The sequence below is a fragment of the Nilaparvata lugens genome, chromosome 14 (genome assembly GCF_014356525.2).
Source record: "Nilaparvata lugens isolate BPH chromosome 14, ASM1435652v1, whole genome shotgun sequence".
NCBI classification, from domain to species: domain Eukaryota; kingdom Metazoa; phylum Arthropoda; class Insecta; order Hemiptera; family Delphacidae; genus Nilaparvata; species Nilaparvata lugens.
The window spans coordinates 3,736,465-3,758,485 of NC_052517.1; the positions used below are offsets into that span (position 1 = coordinate 3,736,465).

Consider the following 22,021-nt stretch of genomic DNA (forward strand, 5'->3'; position numbering starts at 1 on the left):
CTTTGGACATGTCAAGTCCATTCTTCGGAAAACAATATTAAAAATATCCATAGAGAGAGAGAGAAAGAGTTATTTTAAGTTTGTTACAATGCTTACTTGACAGAGAGAGAGAGTGAGAGAGTTCTATTTTTATGTATGTTATAATATTTACTCGACTGAGAGACACAGAGAGAGAGAGAGAGAGAGAGAGGTTAGTGGGAGAGAAAGAGAGAGATGTTTTCATGTTTGCTAAAATATTACTTGAAAGAGAGAGAGACACAGAGAGAGAGAGAGAGAAGAGAGAGAGAGAGAGAGAGAGTGAGAGAGAGAGAGAGAGGGGGTGTGGGAGAGGCAGAGAGAGAGTGAGAGATTTTTTTATGTTTGTTAAAATATTACTTGAAAGAGAGAGAGACACAGAGAGAGGAGAGAGGTAGTGGAGAGACAGAGATTTTTTGTTTGTTAAAAAATTTATTGGAAGAGAGAGAGAGAGTTCTTTTTATGTATGTTACAATATTTACTTGACTGATTGATTGATTGATTGAGTACTTTATTAATGTAGATTACAATATATACTGGCTTATACACTTATATACAATAGCTTACAATACAGCAACATTATAGATGAATTTACATAATATAGACTAAGAAAATAATTATTGAAGTATATGATATGAAAAGTAATTTGTAATGTAATAGCTATGGATAATTATATTGTTATGCATCTACATAAATTGGCGGAGCTTTGGACATGTCAATGTCCATTCTTCGGAAACAATATTAAAAATATCCATAGAGAGAGAGAGAAAGAGTTATTTTTAAGTATGTTACAATGCTTACTTGACAGAGAGAGAGAGTGAGAGAGTTCTATTTTTATGTATGTTATAATATTTACTCGACTGAGAGACACAGAGAGAGAGAGAGAGAGAGAGAGAGTTAGTGGGAGAGAAAGAGAGAGATGTTTTCATGTTTGCTAAAATATTTACTTGAAAGAGAGAGAGACACAGAGAGAGAGAGAGAGAGAGAGAGAGAGAGAGAGAGAGTGAGAGAGAGAGAGAGAGGGGTAGTGGGAGAGGCAGAGAGAGAGTGAGAGATTTTTTTATGTTTGTTAAAATATTTACTTGAAAGAGAGAGAGACACAGAGAGAGAGAGAGAGGTAGTGGGAGAGACAGAGATTTTTTATGTTTGTTAAAATATTTATTGGAAGAGAGAGAGAGAGTTCTTTTTTATGTATGCTACAATATTTACTTGAAAGAGAGAGAGAGAGAGAGTTATTTTTTACTATCTTAAAATATTTACTTGAAAGAGAGAGAGTAATTTTTCATGTATGTTAAAATATTTACTTGAAAGAGAGAGAGAGTAATTTTTCATGTATGTTAAAATATTTACTTGAAAGAGAGAGAGAGATAATTCTTTTTTTTTTGTATGTTACAATATTTACTTGAAAGAGAGAGAGAGAGTAATTTTTTGTATGTTACAATATTTACTTGAAAGAGAGAGAGAGAGTAATTTTTTGTGTATGTTACAATATTTACTTGACTGAGAGAGACACAAAGAGAGAGAGAGCGAGAGATAGTGGGAGAGTAATTTTTTGTGTATGTTACAATATTTACTTGACTGAGAGAGAGACACAAAGAGAGAGAGAGAGCGAGAGATAGTGGGAGAGTTCTTTTTATGTATGTTACAATATTTACTTGACAGAGAGAGAGAGTAATTTTTTATGTACGTTAAAATATTCACTTGAAAGAGAGAGAGAGAGCGAGAAAGAAAGGAAATGTGTGCCAAAGGATAAGAAGGGAATGTAGTGAGTAAGATTCATTTCAAAATGACAGCATTCCTTATGAATGAAACATCAAAGCTTCCCGTATAATCAATGCTGACACAGATTGAAGTGAATCCACACTATATAGTAAACAATTCATGGCCTATAGCCTGATACATTATTGAATTTCGAATAGAGTTGAGACCTTTTATCTCGTTTTTGTGCCTTTTTCTACTGCTTTATCTTTTTCTTCTTCTTCCTTCTCATGCTCTTCTTCTACATCATCATCTTCTTCGTCATCTTCTTCTTCTTCTTCTCCATCATCATCTTCTCCGTCACCCTCTTCCTCATCATCTTCTTCTTCTTCTTCCATCTCATCCTCTTCTACTACCTCATCTTTTGGTAGAGAGTTAGTGGGGAGGATATTTTTTAATATTCTTTCCTTAGAATGGACATTGATATGTCCAAAGCTCCGCCAATTTATGTAGATGCATAACAATATGATTATTATCTATAGTTATTATATTACAAATTGCTTTTTCATATCATATACAGTTCAATAATTATTTTCTTAGTCTATATTATGTAAATTCATCTATAATTTTGCTGTATTGTAAGCTATTGTATATAAGTGTATAAGCCAGTATATATTGTAATCTACATAAATAAAGTACTCAATCAATCAATCAATCAATCACTTCTTCCTTCTCCTTCCTTCATAACCATCTTCATGCTCTTCCTCTTCTTCTTCTCCTCCTCTTATTATCCACTTTCTCCTTCTCTTCTATCACTTCTTCCTTCCTAATCATCTTCATGCTCTTCTTCTTCTTCTCCTCCTCCTCCTCCTCCTCTTCTTCTTCATCCTCCTCGTATTATCCATCTTCTCTTTCTCTTCCATCACTTCTTCCTTATCCTTCCTTCATCATCTTCTTCTTCATGTTCTTCCTCATCCTCATCTTCTTCTCCTTCATCATCATCATCATCTCCTCCGTCATCCTCTTCCTCTTCTTGTTCATCCTCCTCATCATCATCATCATCTTCTTCATCTCCATTTTCTTCTTCTTTCTCATAATCATCATCATTTTCTTCTTCTTTCTCATCTTCTTCTACATCATCGTCCTCTCCTTCTACTTCATCATCTTCTTCCTCATCATATTTTTCTTCCTCTCCATAATTTTCTTTTTCCTCCTCCGCTTCTTTTTCTTCTTCTTCCTCATCTTCTCCATCATCATCTTCTTTATCATAATCATCCTCTCTTTCTACTCATCATCTTCTTCTTCTTCCTCCTCTCCTTCTACCTCATCACCTTCACCCTCTCTACCACCACTTCCTCCTCCTCCTAGATCTCCTTCTCATCTTCGTCCTCCTCCTCCTCCTCCTCCTTCTCATCTACCAACTACCCATCACCATAATCTCTAAGAAAATCCTTTTCCTTTTATCTCCCAAGAGATAACCGGAGAATAGCATTCATAACAAATTTCCATACATTTTTGGCTGAAGCTGTTTTTCTACTCTGTGTATTTCTTCTTTCTTTTCAGACTGAAGAAAATCACGCAATTTCAAAAACTCATATCTCTGGAACGGGAGAGAATTTGGCCAATGTGATGACATATTATTGTTGCTCTCGTCAAGTACTATCATTCCTGACAGTTCGAGCGATTTTGATTGTTGACTTTTTTTGCAAAAAAACATGACATTTTATTCAAGGATTTCATTAAAAATGCAAATCTCCCAGATTTGGTTGATATTTGGGATTTCACGAAGAATGCAATCTCCCAGATTTGGTTGATATTGGGGCTATGGATATAGGTTGAACTAACAAGTGTCGTGCTATAGTTATTTGTGCAACTAGTGCGCAAAGTGTCAGTTTGCTGCACCGAAAGAAACGTTTACGCCCGAGCCGTAGGCGAGGGCGGAATGGTTTCTTGAGTGCAGCAGAGGAACTTTGTGCACGTATTTCACATTAAGTTTTTCCTACAGTTACCATTGAATATGAAAGTGGGTAATTATGGGTAAAATTGCCTGAAATGCATCAAATGTTTTTCTGTGTAATTTTATTATTGATAAACCTAATCCTAAAATCCTAAAGTCCTCGTTGTCGTTGGTTATAATATATAATGAATAATAATTAGCGCGTTGTGCTTGTTTCACCTCTGCTCACTATAGCAGCCACAGCAGTCACTGTTACCAACTTCATTTTGATTTTGCTGCACTGTTGCTCCATATAACCTACTAAGTATTTTGCGTTGCCATGTTGCAAATCTGGAGTGCAGAAAAATTTTTCCCGCACTAGAGCGGAAAAGTGATTCTTTGCGTTCTGTAATCAGTGCAGCAATGGCCACTTTTCAACGTAACTGTAGGAAAAAATATGAGACGTTTCTCTACAATACAGGGTGAGTTATCCACTGAAATATAGAATCCATCCTCCACTCACAGATCAGAGAAATCACTCATCTTCAAATGCTTATAACTCAAGGATATGAGTGAATTTGGCCAATGTGATGACATATTATTGTTCATCTCGTCAGGTAATATCATTCCTGACAGTTTGAGCGATTCTAATTGTTGACCATTTTTGCAAAAAACCATGACGTTTCATGGATTTCATGAAAATGCAATCTCCCAGATTTGGTTGATATTCGAGCTATGGATAGAGGTTGACCTAACAAGTGTTGTGCTATAATATGAGACGTTTCGCTACAATACAGGCCGAGTTATTCACTCAAACATAGAATATTACCTCCACTCTCAGATCAGAGAAATCACTCATCTCCAAGTGCTCTCAACAAAATAATTCCTGACTGTGAAATATTGAAATTCTATATTTTTCTCGAAAATTGATCACCATAGAGAAATGATAGCATAAGAAGATTACATGGTATAGGTCGTTTATGTTACAAATTTCTTTTCCTACAGTTACGTTGAAAAGTGGCCATACCTGCACTGATTACAGAACGCAAAGAATCACTTTTCCGCTCTAGTGCGGCAATAGCTATTTATGTATTAAGAGCGTAATGCGCGACTTTATCGCTCGCGCAAAACAGTTATCACGCGTCGCGAAGCGGATTGTGATAATTTTGCAAGAGCGATTAAGAAGCATTAAGCGTGAATTACATACAACATTTTTTCTACAACTGCCCAATCCTGTTAAATTACTTATATCGGCGGAGTTACAATTACCGACTTTTTAGGTTAAGATCTGACCTTTTGGCGAGCTGCTTACTGATCAGCGAGCGTAAAGGAACTCTTCTGCGCATGCGCGAATGATTACCGAGCGTAAAGAAAATCTACTGCGCATGCGCGGATGGTTAGCGAGCGAAAAAGATTCTCCTCAGAAAAAAGCTGTCTATCGGCTTCAGTTAACAATTGAAATTAACATTGAAGACAGTAAGGCCCTGTTGCACAACAGCCGGTTAAATTTTAACTGTGATTAATTTCACATGAACCAATCAGAGAAGGCGTTTTTAGACGAGATCTCTGATTGGTTCTCCTGGAATTAATCACGGTTAAAATTTAACCGCTGTTGTGCACCGGCAAAAAAGCGTCACTTAGGTATCAAGTTCAAAACAAACAATAATAATTCATATTTTTTATTAAATAACATGACATACATTGGATGTAGGAATTTACCATTGTTATATAGTATAAATATATAAAATGTGCGAGAACTGTGGGATTAGTAATTATAAACAAAAATATAAACTCTTTCATAAAAGTGAACAAAAAAGTTTTTAGAAAAAATTAACATACTTGTACAATGAGATATATGTCGACTAAACAATTTTTTATCCAACTTTCTTGGATGCTGTATAGTTTCATTGAGTAAAGACAATTTTATTAATTTTCCTACCAGAAATTTCCTAACCACTCAGTTACAACTTTTTTGTTCAACCAACCAGAAATCTCCTAAAATAGAGAGTCCTTCATTTCTCTTATGTTCAGTAAGTTGAACGTTCTATCATTCCCCCATCGGCGAATTTCCTAGCCACCCTACAATTTCCCCACTTGTAATCCAATTGGCTGTGAAAATTTCTCATTATTTGCTCTGATTTTTGTGAAATGGCTGTGTAAAAAGTGTTGTTTGGAAATTTTGTTGAACATTCGATCAATCTGCTCTAAAAGTTTCTCATTTGCTTCTCAATATTGTTGGACCTGCACACCGGTCACTTTTCGTTCAACTGACTGTTCGACCAACTCGTAACCGGAGCAGTGCTAACCACCCTAGATGGCGCTCCTAGACGGGGCATCTGAACGATTTTCCGGCGTACTTAGCGGCCGAACCCAGCTCTTCCTCGATTCTCAGGATCTGGTTGTACTTGGCCAGTCTCTCAGAACGGCAAGGTGCTCCAGTTTTGATCTGACCTGTTGACAGATGAAAAAATGAAATTGAAATAAACTGGTAGAAAATGGTATTCTTTTTCAGCTCGACCGAGCAGAATCTTATGAAAGCACCTGTAATGTGAAGAATGATAGACTTGTACACCGTCGGTCCCGGCTGCTCAAAAACAGTCATTAGGTCATGTCAGAGGCCCTGAAATTAATCAATTGCGACCTGAAAACTTTGACACCAGACCTGAGCCAGCTAGGGCTCAGAATCAACAAATTGAGTATATAACGGTTGCTATGTTTGCATCACCACATTCTTCGCCGTTTGAGAGAATTCCAATTCAAGAGTTGTGCTAAATAACGTAGAGATACTATGGAATTACGTCCATGACGGATGAATGCACACATAGCTTGTTTAATGCATGATAATAGCTTGTTTTTTCTTCTCTGACCATTGTAGCGTTCGCTCTATCCAATAAAAAAATCTGGTGTGGCGCACTCACACAACTTTCCTTGCCGTTATGAAAATTGATCACTGACGCTAGTTTCCACGCGCATCTCAAGTCTACTATTCAAAGATCTGAGCCAGCTGGTGACAGGACTATAACGCTGGAGACACACGAGGTCTGCTATCTCTTCATAGTGTATTATTTAATAGAATCAACAGTTGCCAACAGTTTTCAATTGGATAATCACATTTTCTCGAATTTCGAGTTTATTTTCAATTTTAGATGAAAATGTTACTGAACATTAATTGTAGAAATTTTTATGCTCAATCCTTTCCACTTGAAATTTTTTGTTTAAATTGTATCTGAAGACTGATAATATGGGAATCTAAAATCAAACTTTGCATAGATGGGGCGAAGCTCCTGAAATTTTTACAGATATGGGACTTGTGGCAGTTGATAAAGCTTATCAATGACTATTTTAGGTATAAATTTGATCAAAATCGTTGAAGCCGTTTTCGAGATAATCGCCAAAAACCCTGTTTTTGACAACATTTTCGCCATTTCAGCCGCCATCTTGAATTGAATTGCATTTGATCGAAATTGTTGGTGTCGGATCCTTATATTGTAAGGACCTTAAGTTCCAAATTTCATGTCATTCCGTTAATTGGGAGATGAGATATCGTGTACACAGACGCACACACACACACCCCCACACACACACACACAACACACACACACACACACACACACACACACACACACACACACACACACACACACACACACATTCAGACCAATACCCAAAAACCACTTTTTTGGATCCAGGGGACCCTGAAACGTATAGAAATTTAGAAATTGTGGTACAGTAGGCCTATACATACAGTATGGAAACTTGGCTAGTACCCTGTCGCAAAAATCCGCCACCTTGTTAGGAAGCGCCGCATTGTAAAGGGCACGCCACACCAAGCTCGCTACCGCGGCGGTAGCGAAGTTTTAAAAATCGCTAGCCATGTATTCAGGTTGAGCGCGCCACACCGAGTTCGCTACCGCGGCGGTAGTACGGCGCACTACCACCTACGACCGCCTGCTAGGCGATTCAACAAAAGTTCGCTGAGAGGTAGTACGGCGGACAAAGCGAGCTCAGTGTGGCGCGCTCAACCTGAATACATGGCAGGCGATTCGAAGAGGTAGCGCAGTGCTGAGTGCTGTTAGTCACGCCCTCCCCCCACTACTAGACTCACTACTCGGAGACTACCGCTAGCGGACGTTTTTCGGTGTGGCGTGCTCAGCCGAGAAAACTACCACCAGCGGTACTACCTCGGCGGTACTGGCGAGCTTGGTGTGGCGAGTCCTTAATAGTATTGATGGTAGGTTCGGATCACTTTAATGATCCGGATCAATTGATCTCGTTCACTGCCACGAGCCAATCAGAAGACCAGGATTGGAACTTCCCAAGGTCACGAGACGTGTCTAGTATTTGCGTCATGTAAAAAGCATTAGGCGTTTTATTGACAGTTTCCATTCTGTACCTATCCTGTGATTGGGGTACCTTAATTTTTTTCGGAAAGCAATACTTTCCTTACCTATGGTATTAGGGCAAGGAAAGTAGTGAATATAAAATGATGTGAAAGTGGTTTGCCTACCTGTGCTAAGTCCAACGACCAAGTCGGCGATGAAGGTGTCCTCAGTCTCTCCACTGCGATGGCTGACCATGGTGCCCCAGCCGTTCTTCTTGGCCAACAGATGCGCCTCAATGCTCTCAGTCACCGACCCAATCTGGTTCACCTTCAGCAGCAGACAGTTGCAAGCCTTCTTCTCAACAGCTGTTTGGATGCGCTTCGGGTTGGTCACTGTCAGATCGTCTCCAACAATCTGCAATGGATCACATATTGGATTAGGGTTCATTTCTGTATCAAATTATGTTGTTATGTATCAAGTTTACATGATACAGTATCATACTGAGTTGTTGACCGAAGCGAAGTGAGGTCTAAGATTCAAGTCGACGGTTTGGCAATTCTCTTCATGTTTATATGTTGCGCATTTACGGCGAAACGCGGTAATAGATTTTAATGAAATTTGACAGGTATGTTCCTTTTTAAACTGCGCGTCGACGTATATACAAGGTTTTTTGGAAATTTTGCATTTCAAGGATAATATAAAAGGAAAAAGGAGCCTCCTTCATACGCCAATATTACCGTAAAAATCAGACTATAGAATTATTCATCGTAAATCAGCTGTCTAGTGGACTATAATACTACCCGTCAAAAACTCGAACATCTTGAAAATGTATCTTTCCATCAACGTTAGTAGACAGTTGACTACTAAACATATTTTACATGCTTGAATAACCCTAATATAATATCTGATCGATTTGACTTACTGAAATATTGAAGAATATCTGAAATATTGAAGAATATAAATAGGCCTTTAACCATCCTCGGCAAATAAAGAATGTATATGCAAAAATTCAAGTTAATGAGTTGAGTAGTTGAGACGTGATGATGCGTCATTCGTGAATTTCCTATCCCCTAAGTGTATAATTTATTTTTATTTTTACCTGTATAGCCAATTCTTTCCTTTATCTATATAATATATATTTTATATATTATATAAAAGCGAAATGGCACTCACTGACTGACTGACTGACTCACTCACTCGCAGAACTAAAACGTTCAAATTTGGTAGGTTTGTTCAGTTGGCCCTGTAGAGGCGCACTAAGAACGGATTTGGAAAATTTTCCAAAGATACGCCCAAAATCTGCGTTTTTCCAGCGTTTTCTCAGGTTTATCGAGAACAAATGAACAGAAAATGTTCAAATTTAGTACAGAAGCTCAGCTAGGGTGTAATAATGTTGTGTTAGAGGGAATTTGCAATAACGTCAAAGATACGCCCAAAATTAGCGTTTTTCCAGCTTTTTCTCAGATTTATCGAGAACAGATGAACAGAAATTGTTCAAATTTAGTACATAAGCTGGCTCCGCCCCCTGGCTAGACGGATATTGCAAGCGAAGCGAGCCTGACGGCTAGTACTATAATAAAGGAAAGAACTGGTTTGTACACGTAGCGGATAGGAAATTCACGAATGACGCATCATCACGTCTCAACTACTCAACTCATTAATTTCACATTTTGCATATAGATTCTTAATTTACCGAGGATGGTTATAGGCCTATTTTAAATTCTTCAATATTTCAGTAGGTCACATCGATCAGATACTATACCATCTAAATTTATTACAAAGAATGTATTTATATGTATATGTAATATGTATAAATATATAAATTTAGACAACAGTAAATTGGAAGTTTCAAATTACCATTTCTCTTTACCAAATGTAGAAAGTTATGTTGGCTATCATGTACCAATTCATATTCAATTTTCACCTTAGCCTTTTAGCTTTAGCCAACTTGAAAATGTGGTCGTGTATCGAAAAAAACTGTGTAGAATTTGACAACATAATGTGTGTTTGTATTTCAATTATGTTTAGATTCAGAAACAGTATTTCAAGTGACCTTTTGCCATCTCAGTTCTGATTTTTACTAAAAATCGACTACTTGACTATACAATCAAATGCTAAATCGAGCAATCGCCAACCACCCACCTGAATGTTAGTGGCAGCGGTGATCTTGGACCATGCCTCCCAGTGGTCCTGGTCGAAGGGGTCCTCAATGGAGACAATGGGGAAACTCCTTGATGAAGCCCTGGTACAGTTCAGTCAGCTGATCGCCACTGATCCATTGGCTCTTGTCGGATGCCTCGTTCTTGAAGTCAAGGTCGTACTTGTTGTCCCTGATAAATCAAACAAATTCGTAAGAAATTCGCAATCCTTAGAAAAATGAGGAGAGCTTGCAGAAAATTGTATTGGCCGAGCGAAGTGAGGTCTAAGATGCAAGTCGACGGTTTGGCATTTCTCTTTATGTTTAAATGTTTATATGTTAAGCATTTACGGCGAAACGCGGTAATAGATTTTCATAAAATTTGACAGGTATGGTTCCTTTTTAAATTGCGCGTCAACGTGTATACAAGGTTTTTGGAAATTTTGCATTTCAAGAATAATATGAAAGGAAAAAGGAGCCTCCTTCATACGCTAATATTAGAGTAAAAATCAGACTATAGAATTATTCATCATTAAATCAGCTGTCGAGTGGATTATAAATTGCATGCCATGACGCATGCAATTCAATATCTCTATGTAAACTTGGTAAAAAATCAGCAGCTGTGTAGACTATTAATTGCATGCAATTTGTATGCATTTTAAATGTACAATAGCGCATGCAATTAATAGCTAAACTAACAAAGTATTGTCTCTCGACCTTTCTCTGCTTTGAACTCGGGCTGACCTGTTGTCAGTATGTCTTGAAGGAGATCAGCTTTTGATGTTAGCATTTCTGATACACCAACCCCAACAGCCATTAGCCGTTTTCACACCGATATCTCGCCGACACGACATACAGACAGGATTTACTCTGATGGACAGTATAAGAGAAGGCTGTGGTTTATAACTGCGCGATGTCTACTGTTCACAGAACTAATAGTAAATATGATTCAGAGGAGAAAATTGATTGATTGAGTACTTTATTTATGTAGATTACAATATATACTGGCTTATACACTTATATACAATAACTTACAATACAGCAAAATTATAGAAGAATTTACATATTATAGAATAACACTATTGAACTGTGTATGATATGAAAAAAGCAATTTGGAATAACTATAGATAATTATATTGTAATGCATCTACATAAATTGGCGGAGCTTTGGACATATCAATGTCCATCTTCGGAAACAATATTAAAAATATCCTCCCCACTAACTCTCTACCAAAGAGGAGAAGAGGAGGAGGAGGAGGAGGAGGAGGAGGAGGAGGAGGAGGAGGGGAGGAGGAGGAGGAGGAGGGGAGGAGGAGGAGAGAGGAGGAGGAGGAGGAGGGAGGAGGAGGAAGGGTGGAGAAGGAGGAGGAGTTGGAGGAGGTGGAGGAGGAGAAGGAGGAGAAGGAGGAGGATCGGAGGGGAGGAAACGGAGGGGGGAAACTTGGAGGTGGAAGAGGAAGATGATGATGATGATGATGATAAGGAACGAATCGATCAAAAAACTTCAAAAATACGGTATAAATACAGGAATACTGACTTGTAGAACTCGGAAGCAGCGACATCCATGCCGATATCGACTTTGCCCTTGTAGCCGGCATTTGCAATGGCCTCCTGAATCAGCACCAGACCCTCCTTGTTGTCGAGGATGTTGGGGGCGAATCCACCCTCGTCACCCACTGCCGTCGCATCCAGACCGAACTTCTTCAGAATCACCTTCTTCAGGTGATGATACACCTCGCTACCAATCTTCATAGCTTCTGTGAACGAGGAGGCGCCTGGAATAGAGACAAAAAACACAAATTAACTAGTAGTTCTGCGAACAGTAGACCTCGCTCATGAATAGCCTACAACTTTCAAACTATGAGAAGGGCCATTAAGAAAGTACAGTATATTGTGAAGATTTATCCATGTCAACTATTATTTTCTTCATTGAAAGTGGACATTGTTTTCGACATTGTTTTCAGGAACACCGGACTTATAATGTCTCTCAAGGAGGTACCTTCATATCGTCCACATATTTACAATATTACAAATTTTCTAACAATTAATTATAAGAAATTGGTCAACTGACAGAAAATGGAATATGCAGTAGGCAATTTAGACTATAAATCGTCTCACAGACGATAGTGAGACGGAAATGATTCTAAATAAGATGGGTTTGTTGGTGACAATGACAGAAGGTTGCTAATAATGTTTTTCATGGAAAATGGATTCAATGTTATGGCGGCTTGTTATGCCTATGCAGAATGTTTATGCTCACAAGTCGGTTTCCGATCTCATACTACTGTAAAACGAAAACAAGAGCTACTAAGCTGTGATGACGTCTCCAGCCGATTCGGTAGGTCTAGAAACTATTCATCTATGAAAAAGGGACATATCTTGCTGAAAAAAGGAAGAAGAAATGGTGCAATAAAGTGAGAAGTTTTGTTAAATTAATAAATACAGTATGATTTGGAGCGGCTCAGACGTTTCAAGGTTCACCGCTGACAACTCTTGTCCTCTATCGATAGCATTCCAACGATACCATTCATTTAATACAGCACATTTTAGAGCGGCACAATTTATATTAAAACCGGAGGTCTTATCAAAAATCGTTACACATACGTTTCTGCGCCTTGTTTCAAAGAACTTGTTTACCAAATTTCATCCAAATCGGACAATAACTGCGACTGTAACTGCGGTACAAACAAACAGACAAAAGCCGATCGAGTCGAAACTAAGACCTCAGCTTCGCTTCGGTCAATAAAAACATATAAACATTCAAACATTAAGAGAAATGCCAAACCGTCGACTTGAATCTTAGACCTCACTTCGCTCGGTCAATTAAAAGGTACAGAAGCAATACTTTCCTTACCTGTATGGTAGTAGGTGAGTTGGTGAACCAAGGAAAGTAAAATGAATAAAGAAATGAATAAATGAATAAATAGAAGAATAAATCTAAACTCACCAGTAGGCAGAATCATGAACTCTTGCATAGCCAGCTTGTTACCGGCGTGGGAACCTCCATTGATTACGTTGAAAGCTGGCACTGGGAGGATAATCTCCTTGTTGCATGCCAAATCAGCAATGTGCCTGCAAAACAAAACATTAAACTAATTTAGTAAACTAAATTGACTCAATAATGAGAAATGTTTCATTGGTTATACAGTAAAATTATTAAAAACCAAACAAAATAAATCTTATAGCACCCTTTATTCTTTAAAATAGTTGAACAACTAGTTTCGGTTTACACCATCTTCAGGTTCTAAAATAAAATCTATTTTTTATGAAACTAGTTGTTCAACTATTTTAAAGTTGTTTAAAGAATAAGATTTATTTTGTTTTGTTTTTAATAATTTTACTGTATAACCAATGAAACATTTCTCATGAGTTTTGTTTTATTAATTTAAAAGCAGCCCATTTTAATAAGTGTTCTAGTAAAATTATCTATCATCAAATAGGATTGTTCACAAATTGTATATAAATTTTGTTACATGCCAAATCATGTATATGTTTCATTGATATTAAATCAATTTCAAATAAATTTATTCCACTTATGAATATGAACATAGGCTCGCCACTAACGGTGGACCATGCATGATACCATAGCCACCTCAATACAAGGCCCCGGCCTACGATATTGCAACGTCGCAGTGTAGGCCTAGAATCTAATACATGATTGGTGAAAAAGATCAGCTGGTATTTTTTAAAATCGTTTTCACCAATCATGTATTAGATTCTAGGCCTACACTGCGACGTTGCAATATCGTCTAGAATCTAATACGTGATTGGTGAAAAAGATCAGCTGGTATTTTTTAAAATCGTTTACACCAATCATGTATTAGATTCTAGGCCTACACTGCGACGTTGCAATATCGTAGGCCGGGGCCTTGTATTAGAGGTGGCTATGATGATACACAAGTCGATATACATTGTGTCGTCACAGCAAAACGCTTCGAGCAAAATTTTTGACGTTGGGTTTTTGTATGCCCTATTTTTGTTAATTCTATCTTCGCTGCTCTATTTGAAGTTGAATTATTTTTCCATCATTAACATTTGTAATTCACCAGTGGTGTATATATTAAGCGAGCAATTTCTGTATTTATATATATCTGGTTATTTATGTTTATCGGATCTCGAAAACGGCTCTAACGATTCTCACGAAATTCAGAACATAGTAGGTTTATAATATAAAGATTCGATTGCTCTACGTCTCATCCTTGGGAAAACTCGCTGAACGACATTTAAACACCTGTGGATAGTGAAAAAGTGAAACAGCTGGAGTCATAAAATTGGCTTTCCGAAACGGGGCGTAGTCGCAGTCAACGTTTAAATTAAATTTCGAAAAACTAGAAAATTGAACACAAACTAAAAAAAGAGAAAATAGTGTAAAATTTCAGCTATTTTGAATTATTAAGGAATGTTTAATTTTGTCAAGGGAAAATGTTTCCAATTATAGAAATGAGAAAATAAAGATTATCATAAAAAATACGATTACGCCCCGTTTCAGAAAGCCAATTTTCTGAGGGTGATGCCCACATTAGCTCTTAGGCTTGTGCGTGGGTAATGAGTGAGAGGGATGATGATGAGAGATGACAACTCCTTTTTAGGTACGCCCCGTTTCGGAAAGCCAATTTTCTGACTCCAGCTGTTCAGATTCTAGAACTTAGCTAAATCCTGGGCTCGGAAACCGGCACTTGATGTTAATGAACTGAACCGTTCTATTAATTAATAATTTAGGTGGTTTCCGAACCGATTTGTAGGATACTCACTTGTAGAGAGGAACCCCCTTCTTGGCAGCTCCCGCCTTGCATACAGCCAGGGATACTCCCAAAATGGCGTTGGCTCCAAACTTTGACTTATTCTCAGTTCCGTCCAGCTTCAGCATAAACTGGTCGATTTCCTTCTGCTGGGTCACGTCGAATTTCTATAAAAATTTTAAAAAAATCATTAATATCTATATAAATAAAAATCGAGCCTCAAATTTTGACGTTCAATAACTTTTTTATGTGTGCACCGAATTTCATTATTTTTTCGTAGTTGTGTTTGTTATGTTCAGAAGCAGGTTTATGGTCGATCAAATTCATGATCCGACTTCAGGACTCTTTCCTACGGTCCTTCAAAGTTTACATGTAATCCTTATGGGAGAAGATTTGTAAGCTGGCCACACTCATAAATAAAACTCAGCGTCATACAACAGCCTTCGGTAGATCTGTTTTTCTATTTTCTTTCTACTGATTCACAAAATTTTAATTCCAATAATAATGCCGCGGTGCGAACGACGTCCAAACTTGGGTCGTAGAACTCGAAATGCTGTAAATTTAGAATATGCACAGGAAAATCAGCAGCAAGGAGATATACCATTCAATTTCTCAGCTAGCTGCATTCAACTATATCTCCATTTTCTTATTTAAAATGATTAAGCATCACTTTCATCAAACATAACCTCTTTCATTGAAAATGCTTGGTACTATGCAACTCAAGTCGAGGCTCGACCAAAATGTCGAGTAAACGCTCGACTCAGTCTCACAGTCGCGGAGACGAGAATCGACTGGTCTGAGTGTCACCATTTGGAAACACATGTTCTCCACTAGAGTCCAGTCTCTTCTCGACTTGAGTCGCGTAAGTATGAGTTCTGCCTTACACTCCCAACAACACACTAATAAAATAGAACCATTCTCATGCATGATGTATGATTAGGATGTAAAATTCTTGCCCTCTTCTTCTCCTTCTCCTTATTCTGCATCTCCTCCTCATTCTTCTTCAACTTTTCGTCCTTCTTCTACCTCTTCTTCTCCTCCTTCTACTCCTTTTCTTCTTCTTTGTCTTCTTCATGAAAGAGACCAGACCTAACCTAAAAACACACCAGAAATCAGCTGTTTTTGTTGGACCTCTCACCAAATCAGCTGTTTTTGATAGCCATCTCACCTGCTTGATAAGTTCCGGAGCAATGGAGTTGTTAATGTGTCCGACAGCCTTCAACACCCCCTTGCCATGGTAGTTGTTCTTCTCTCCGTCCCTCAGCTCCAAAGCCTCATAGATACCGGTCGAAGCTCCGGACGGGACAGCGGCACGGAATAGGCCTCCGAAATCGGTCACAAGGTCAACCTAAAACATCAAAATCGGTTGTTAATACAGTAAAGAATGGACAAAATTAGTTAATGAGAAAATAGGTTGACAAAATCACTGGATTAACAGGCGAGATCAGTTGAAAAATCACTGGAGAAAATCTGTTAAAGGACTCACTCTATTAACGGACAAAATCATTTGAATAAATCGCTATAGTGAGGTGCACGTTATAATGGCAGTGTTTGATTAGCAATGGTATTGCTATCCTTGTCTATCATTCAACAAAGTAGATAGTGATATCTCTTTCTCGCTTTGCTCTGTTGCCAGATCGACTTCTAACAATGTAGAATTGATAATTAATTGACAAAATATTTCATGTTATGAAAATTCATTATGAAATTATTGAAAAATATAATTCCTAGCTTTATAATTGATTATTTTAAACGAGAATAAACAGTTAATATATCAATAAAGCTGTATCAGCTACAGTCTATAGAAGGCATTGACAAGAGAGGATCGGCAACGTTTTTCTCCTATCTTTCTCCACTGACATTATAACGTGGACCTCACTATAGTTTCAAAGTTAATGAGAAAATAGGTTGACTAAATCACTGGATTAACGGGTGAAATCAGTTGAAATATCACTGAAATAACGGGAAAAATCAGTTGAAAGTTGCTGGGATAACGGGAAAAATCAGTTGAAGGACTCACTAGATTAACGGAGAAAATCTGATGAAGGACTCACTGGATTAACGAACAAAATCAGTTTAAAAGTTAAAAGAATAACGGAGAAAATCAGTTTAGCAGTTGAAATAATAACGAAGAGAATCAGTTGAAAATTGAAATAACGGAGAGAATCAGTTGAAAAGTTAATAGAATAACAGATAAAATCAGTTGGAAAGTAAATAGGATAACGAAGAAAATCTGTTGAAAACTCACAGAGAATTGGGCAAAATTGGTTGTAAAACTACTAGAATAACGGGAAATCGGTTGGTACCATATCCCTTCTATTGGTTTTGAAGCATCTAAATTTAAAAATCTACTTTTTGAAAATAATTAAGGACTGAAAATGTTGTGAAGTAAACAACTACAAGACTTGACCTATTAGGACTATGTGTTATCTAAATTTGGGAGAGGAATAGCACAAGGTTACCTTATTTTTCTCTCCCTATCATCTTGTGGATGTACTTATTGTATGAATCAATGAAGAATAAATAATAAAGATCAACCTAAACGGCAGTAGAAAATATGCAATATCCGTTGAAAATCCATTATGGACGAAAGCAGTAAGCCTAAAATTTATCTACATACGGTAGGTTCGTATAGATAAACCGAGTGGTTGGTTAATGGAGATTCTCATAAGTATTTTTAAATTTTAAAACCAATATACTTACTTCAACAGTTGGGTTTCCTCTGGAGTCGAAGATTTGACGGGCCTTGATCGATTTGATAGACATGTTGTTCGTTTGACAACTAAAATTCCTGACGAAATGGGTGTAGTGCTTGCTGAAACAAACAAAAACAAAAATTTAGATAAGAAATTGCAACAGAAAATTGGTAGATGCAACAAAATATAACATAATTAACAAACAATAGACCTATCGCAGAATAGAATCGCAGCTTTTATTTTTAGATGTATGGGAAGAAATTATTCAACGTTGCATTAAGGACAACAACATTTATTTTCCTACAGTTACGTTGAAAAGTGGCCATTGCTGCACTAATTACAGAACGCAAAGAATCACTTTTCCGCTCTAGTGCGGGAAAAATTTTTCTGCACTCCAGATTTGCAACATGGCAACGCAAAATACTTAATAGGTTATATGGAGCAACAGTGCAGCAAAATCAAAATGAAGTTGGTAACAGTGACTGCTGTGGCTGCTATAGTGAGCAGAGGTGCAACCAAGCACAACGCGCTAATTATTACATTATTTTATATTATAACCAAGGACAACATTTTTATTCAATTTGACAATAAATTAAGGTTTTTATCAATAATAAAATTACACAGAAAAACATTTGATGCATTTCAGGCAATTTTACCCATAATTACCCACTTTTCATATTCAATGGTAACTGTAGGAAAAACTTCATGTGAAATATGTGCGCAAAGTTCCTCTGCTGCACTCAAGAAACCATTCCGCCCTCGCCTACGGCTCGGGCGTAAACGTTTCTTTCGGTGCAGCAAACTGTCACTTTGCGCACTAGTTGCACAAATAACTATTTTCGATCAATCAATGAAGTCTAGAAATCATCTATTAATGATAAATCATTAATACACAGTAGGCTATAAGGGGAACACAGATTGAAAAAGGAGAGACATAGCTGGGGAAAAGGGGATAAATCCGAAGGTTAGCCATGGAAGGGACTGAAGTGTTAAAAACTTTGCATTCTACAAAACTTAACGATCTATTAGTTTGATAATTATTTGAACAATATTAAATTATTCTAGACCTCTTATATTATATTATATTAGTAGCTCTAGTGAGGTCCACGTTATAATGGCAGCATTTGATTAACATTTGTGTTGCTATTCTTGTCTATCACAATAACTTGGTTGATTTCCAATATTTCTGTTTCAGATTAACCCTAGATGTTCTGGGAATCTGGATGGTTCTGGTGTCGACGCTAGAGAGCGCAGTGGTTGCCCCACCGTGGGCCGATCCGGGTCAAAACCCCTGTGCTACCGAACCAGGGGGCTGGCAACTACTCTACTGGCCCCCCGATCAGAAATGCTACCGCATTTTCCAGAAGGTAAAACCACAGAGAAAATATAGCATAAGAGGATATGCCATGGTTTGTAGATTTCATTCAAAAGTTTGGAAGTTTTGAATCAAATTTTGGCGTTGTGTATCAAGTTGAGATGATTCTTTATCACATTGTGTTGATACTGTATCACAGTTATAGCATAGAGAAAAGATAGCATCAGAAGATATCCTGTGGTTTGTAGAATTCATAAAAAGTTTGGAAGTTTTGTATCAAATTTTGGTGTTGTGTATCAAGTTTAGATGATACTGTACACGTTGTGTTGATACTGTATCACAGTTATAGCATAGAGAAAAGATAGCATAAGAAGATACCCTATGGTTTGTAGAATTCATTCAAAGTTCAGAGTTTCGTATCAAATTTTGGTGTTGTGTATCAAGTTAAGATGATACTGCATCACATCGTGTTGATATAGTATCACAGTTATAGCATAGAGAAAAGATAGTATCAGATGATATTCTGTGGCTTGTAGAATTCATAGTAAGTTTAGAAGTTTTGTATCAAATTTAGGAGTTGTGTATCAAGTTGAGATGATACTGTATCACAGTATACTGTATCGTGTAACTTATAAACTCTTTATGGAGAGGGAAAATCTGAAATTATTTTTCAATTAAAATTGGATTTGATGCATTTTTACTACGAAACCTACTTATTAATTATGTTTCTATAGTGGGATAACGTTCAGTCAACATTGGTTAAATGGCAAACATAGACTGTGTTATCTATATATGTCATGCTGACAGCTTCGAGTGAATTTCACTACAGCGCAGCTAATCTGAAACTAACCTTGACTTGAGTAAGTTATACCAGGTCAAAGAGACAAGGTTATTGCAATGATTCAATTAATTAGATGAAAATTATTGTGGGGAAAAATTAACCATATCTTATCTTGTAATATTGTTAGCATTTATGACGTCAGTGATTTATTATGCATCATCTTTTTGTATAAATGATAATTTACTGTGAACTGTCAGTATTGTTTAAACGGGAAGCATTGATCTTATTCATAAGGAATGCTGACAGAGAGAAGTCAATTTTGACTGTAGGACTTGTGATAAACTGATTATAGTAGAGAACAATTTTTTTCTACTATAGCAAGATGTAAAATGATAATTTTACATGAATTGAATTAAAATTAAAGTTACAATTAACCTAAATAAGTGTTATATTTTAATATAGTTTGGTGTTTTAATTTCTCTAAATTCAAAATTTTTAGCTTATATATATTTTTGGACGAAAATTGAACTTGAACGGTTTACAGTTGAAACATAACCTATTTTTTGGACATTTATTAATTTATCAAAATTTGGGAATGGAATAGATTTGGGCCAAGCCGGTTGTTCCTTCCAAAATTATATTTATATGATTTGTGATTCTGTCCACGAATAAATAAATGAGTTTCAAAATTTATTTTATATTTGTTAACTAACTTAAGACTTAAATGAACCTGAGACTTTTGTCCATGCTTCAAATTAGATACAAACTTTGTTGAATATGAACTATCTTTGAAAAATTTATAGTAAGATTATGCCCAATAAAAACAAAAGATGAGAATGATTTTTAGTTTTCTATTTTTTAATATAATTAAAATTATTCTACCTAACCCCAAAAATATATTATAAAATTCTCTGTTTATTGGGACCAAGTCTCTTTGATCAAGGCAGACTGTAGTTTGAAACAACAGAAATTAGTAAAGTTTCTAAATTCAGTTAACTTGGCATATTTACCGGTATCAGAGTAGAAATATTTGAATAAATTTCAGTAAAAACAACAAATAGTAAGACGTGACGTTTCACAAGTAGTAACGTACACAGACTTCAACCTTAATTTGACCTTTCAAATCATTTGACACTCAAAACATTCAATGAATGACAGATCGGTCTTCAAATGCCATCAACTTTTGTTTTCAAAGAGATTTCAAAAAATAAAGCAAATAATTCACACAATATAGAAAACCCAATTTGAAATAAATAACCCAACATTAAAAACTGGAAATTTTAAAATTAACTTGAAGAAATCAATTTGCTTAGGAAACTGAATTGATAAATTTTAAGGTTATGTTACCGTTTTCAAGTTCTCAGATAATTTTTAAAGCTTAAAATTTTAAACTGACGAATAAATGATTTTGAAATTAATATATAAACTTTGAAGTTAATATAAAACACAATGATGAACATTAAACTAAGTTATAAATGATAATTTTCATACTTACAAGATTAACCTCATTCTCTAAAACTTTTTCATGCACAGATGTTATTCAAAGATTACAAGTTTAGTTATAAAATAGTTTATTGAATTGTTGATTAAAAATATGAAAATGTATGGCAAATTCACTTCCAAATCAAAAAGTATGAAAACAAAACCTTAAGTAAAACCAAACCAATAAGAAAACCGGCTTTCTTCAAAGTTACTTAGGAGATTGTAGACTGTTTTGACAAGAATAAATTGTCATTCAAACTAATAAAATATTACAATTAATCTTCAAAGGCATGTGTACAATTTAAGTTATAAAGAATTAGAGAACATTTGGAAGTTTTTGACAGTTTTTAAAAGTTTCTAACGCATTTGACCTTGGTTGAAAGTTTAGTGAACAAGTTCATTAACACAGATATTTTTAAACACTAGTAAACTGTTGAAAACTATTAACAAGCCACCTTTGTTGTTGTATTTGAAGTAAAAAAATTACAAGTTTTAAGTAAATTTGAACATAAATTCTAGTAAAACTTACAGAAACACTGGCCGGTGAACGATGAGAATGTTTAGAGGTGATTTTGACCTCTTGAAGAAGACAATTTTGACAAGGACAAAGGAATTTATAGGCGGTCTGCCATTGAATTTGAAAATAGTGATACTGTAAGCTCCTGCCACCTAGAGTCAAAACTGTGAACTATTCGAGATCTTCATTACACTGCGCGGTAGATTTGAATTTCATTTTTGGATTTTCTTATATGAACTTTGAAGTGTAGAAGTACATTCTAAGTCATAGATAACCTTTCCACTCCTTATTTTCCATTTCCTTGTCATGCTTTTTATTCTCATTCTCCTCCTGATACTTTTGTTTATTCTTATTCTTCTCTTTTACAAATCTGCTTATTTCTT

At 36.3% G+C, this 22,021-nt stretch overlaps 2 protein-coding genes across 2 annotated transcripts in view; both read right to left on the reverse strand.

The window, feature by feature from the left end:
* Positions 1-22,021, reverse strand: part of LOC111049509 — an 82,542-nt gene that overhangs the window by 41,475 nt on the left and 19,046 nt on the right.
* On the reverse strand, positions 5,882-21,670 carry LOC120348915 (enolase-like). The gene is given in 10 exon segments (XM_039440528.1): positions 5,882-6,100; positions 8,157-8,385; positions 10,114-10,197; positions 10,199-10,301; positions 11,646-11,883; positions 13,056-13,180; positions 14,860-15,014; positions 16,016-16,195; positions 17,551-17,662; positions 21,135-21,670. Coding segments are annotated over 10 exon segments (1,368 nt in total). The 5' UTR covers positions 21,149-21,670; the 3' UTR covers positions 5,882-5,972.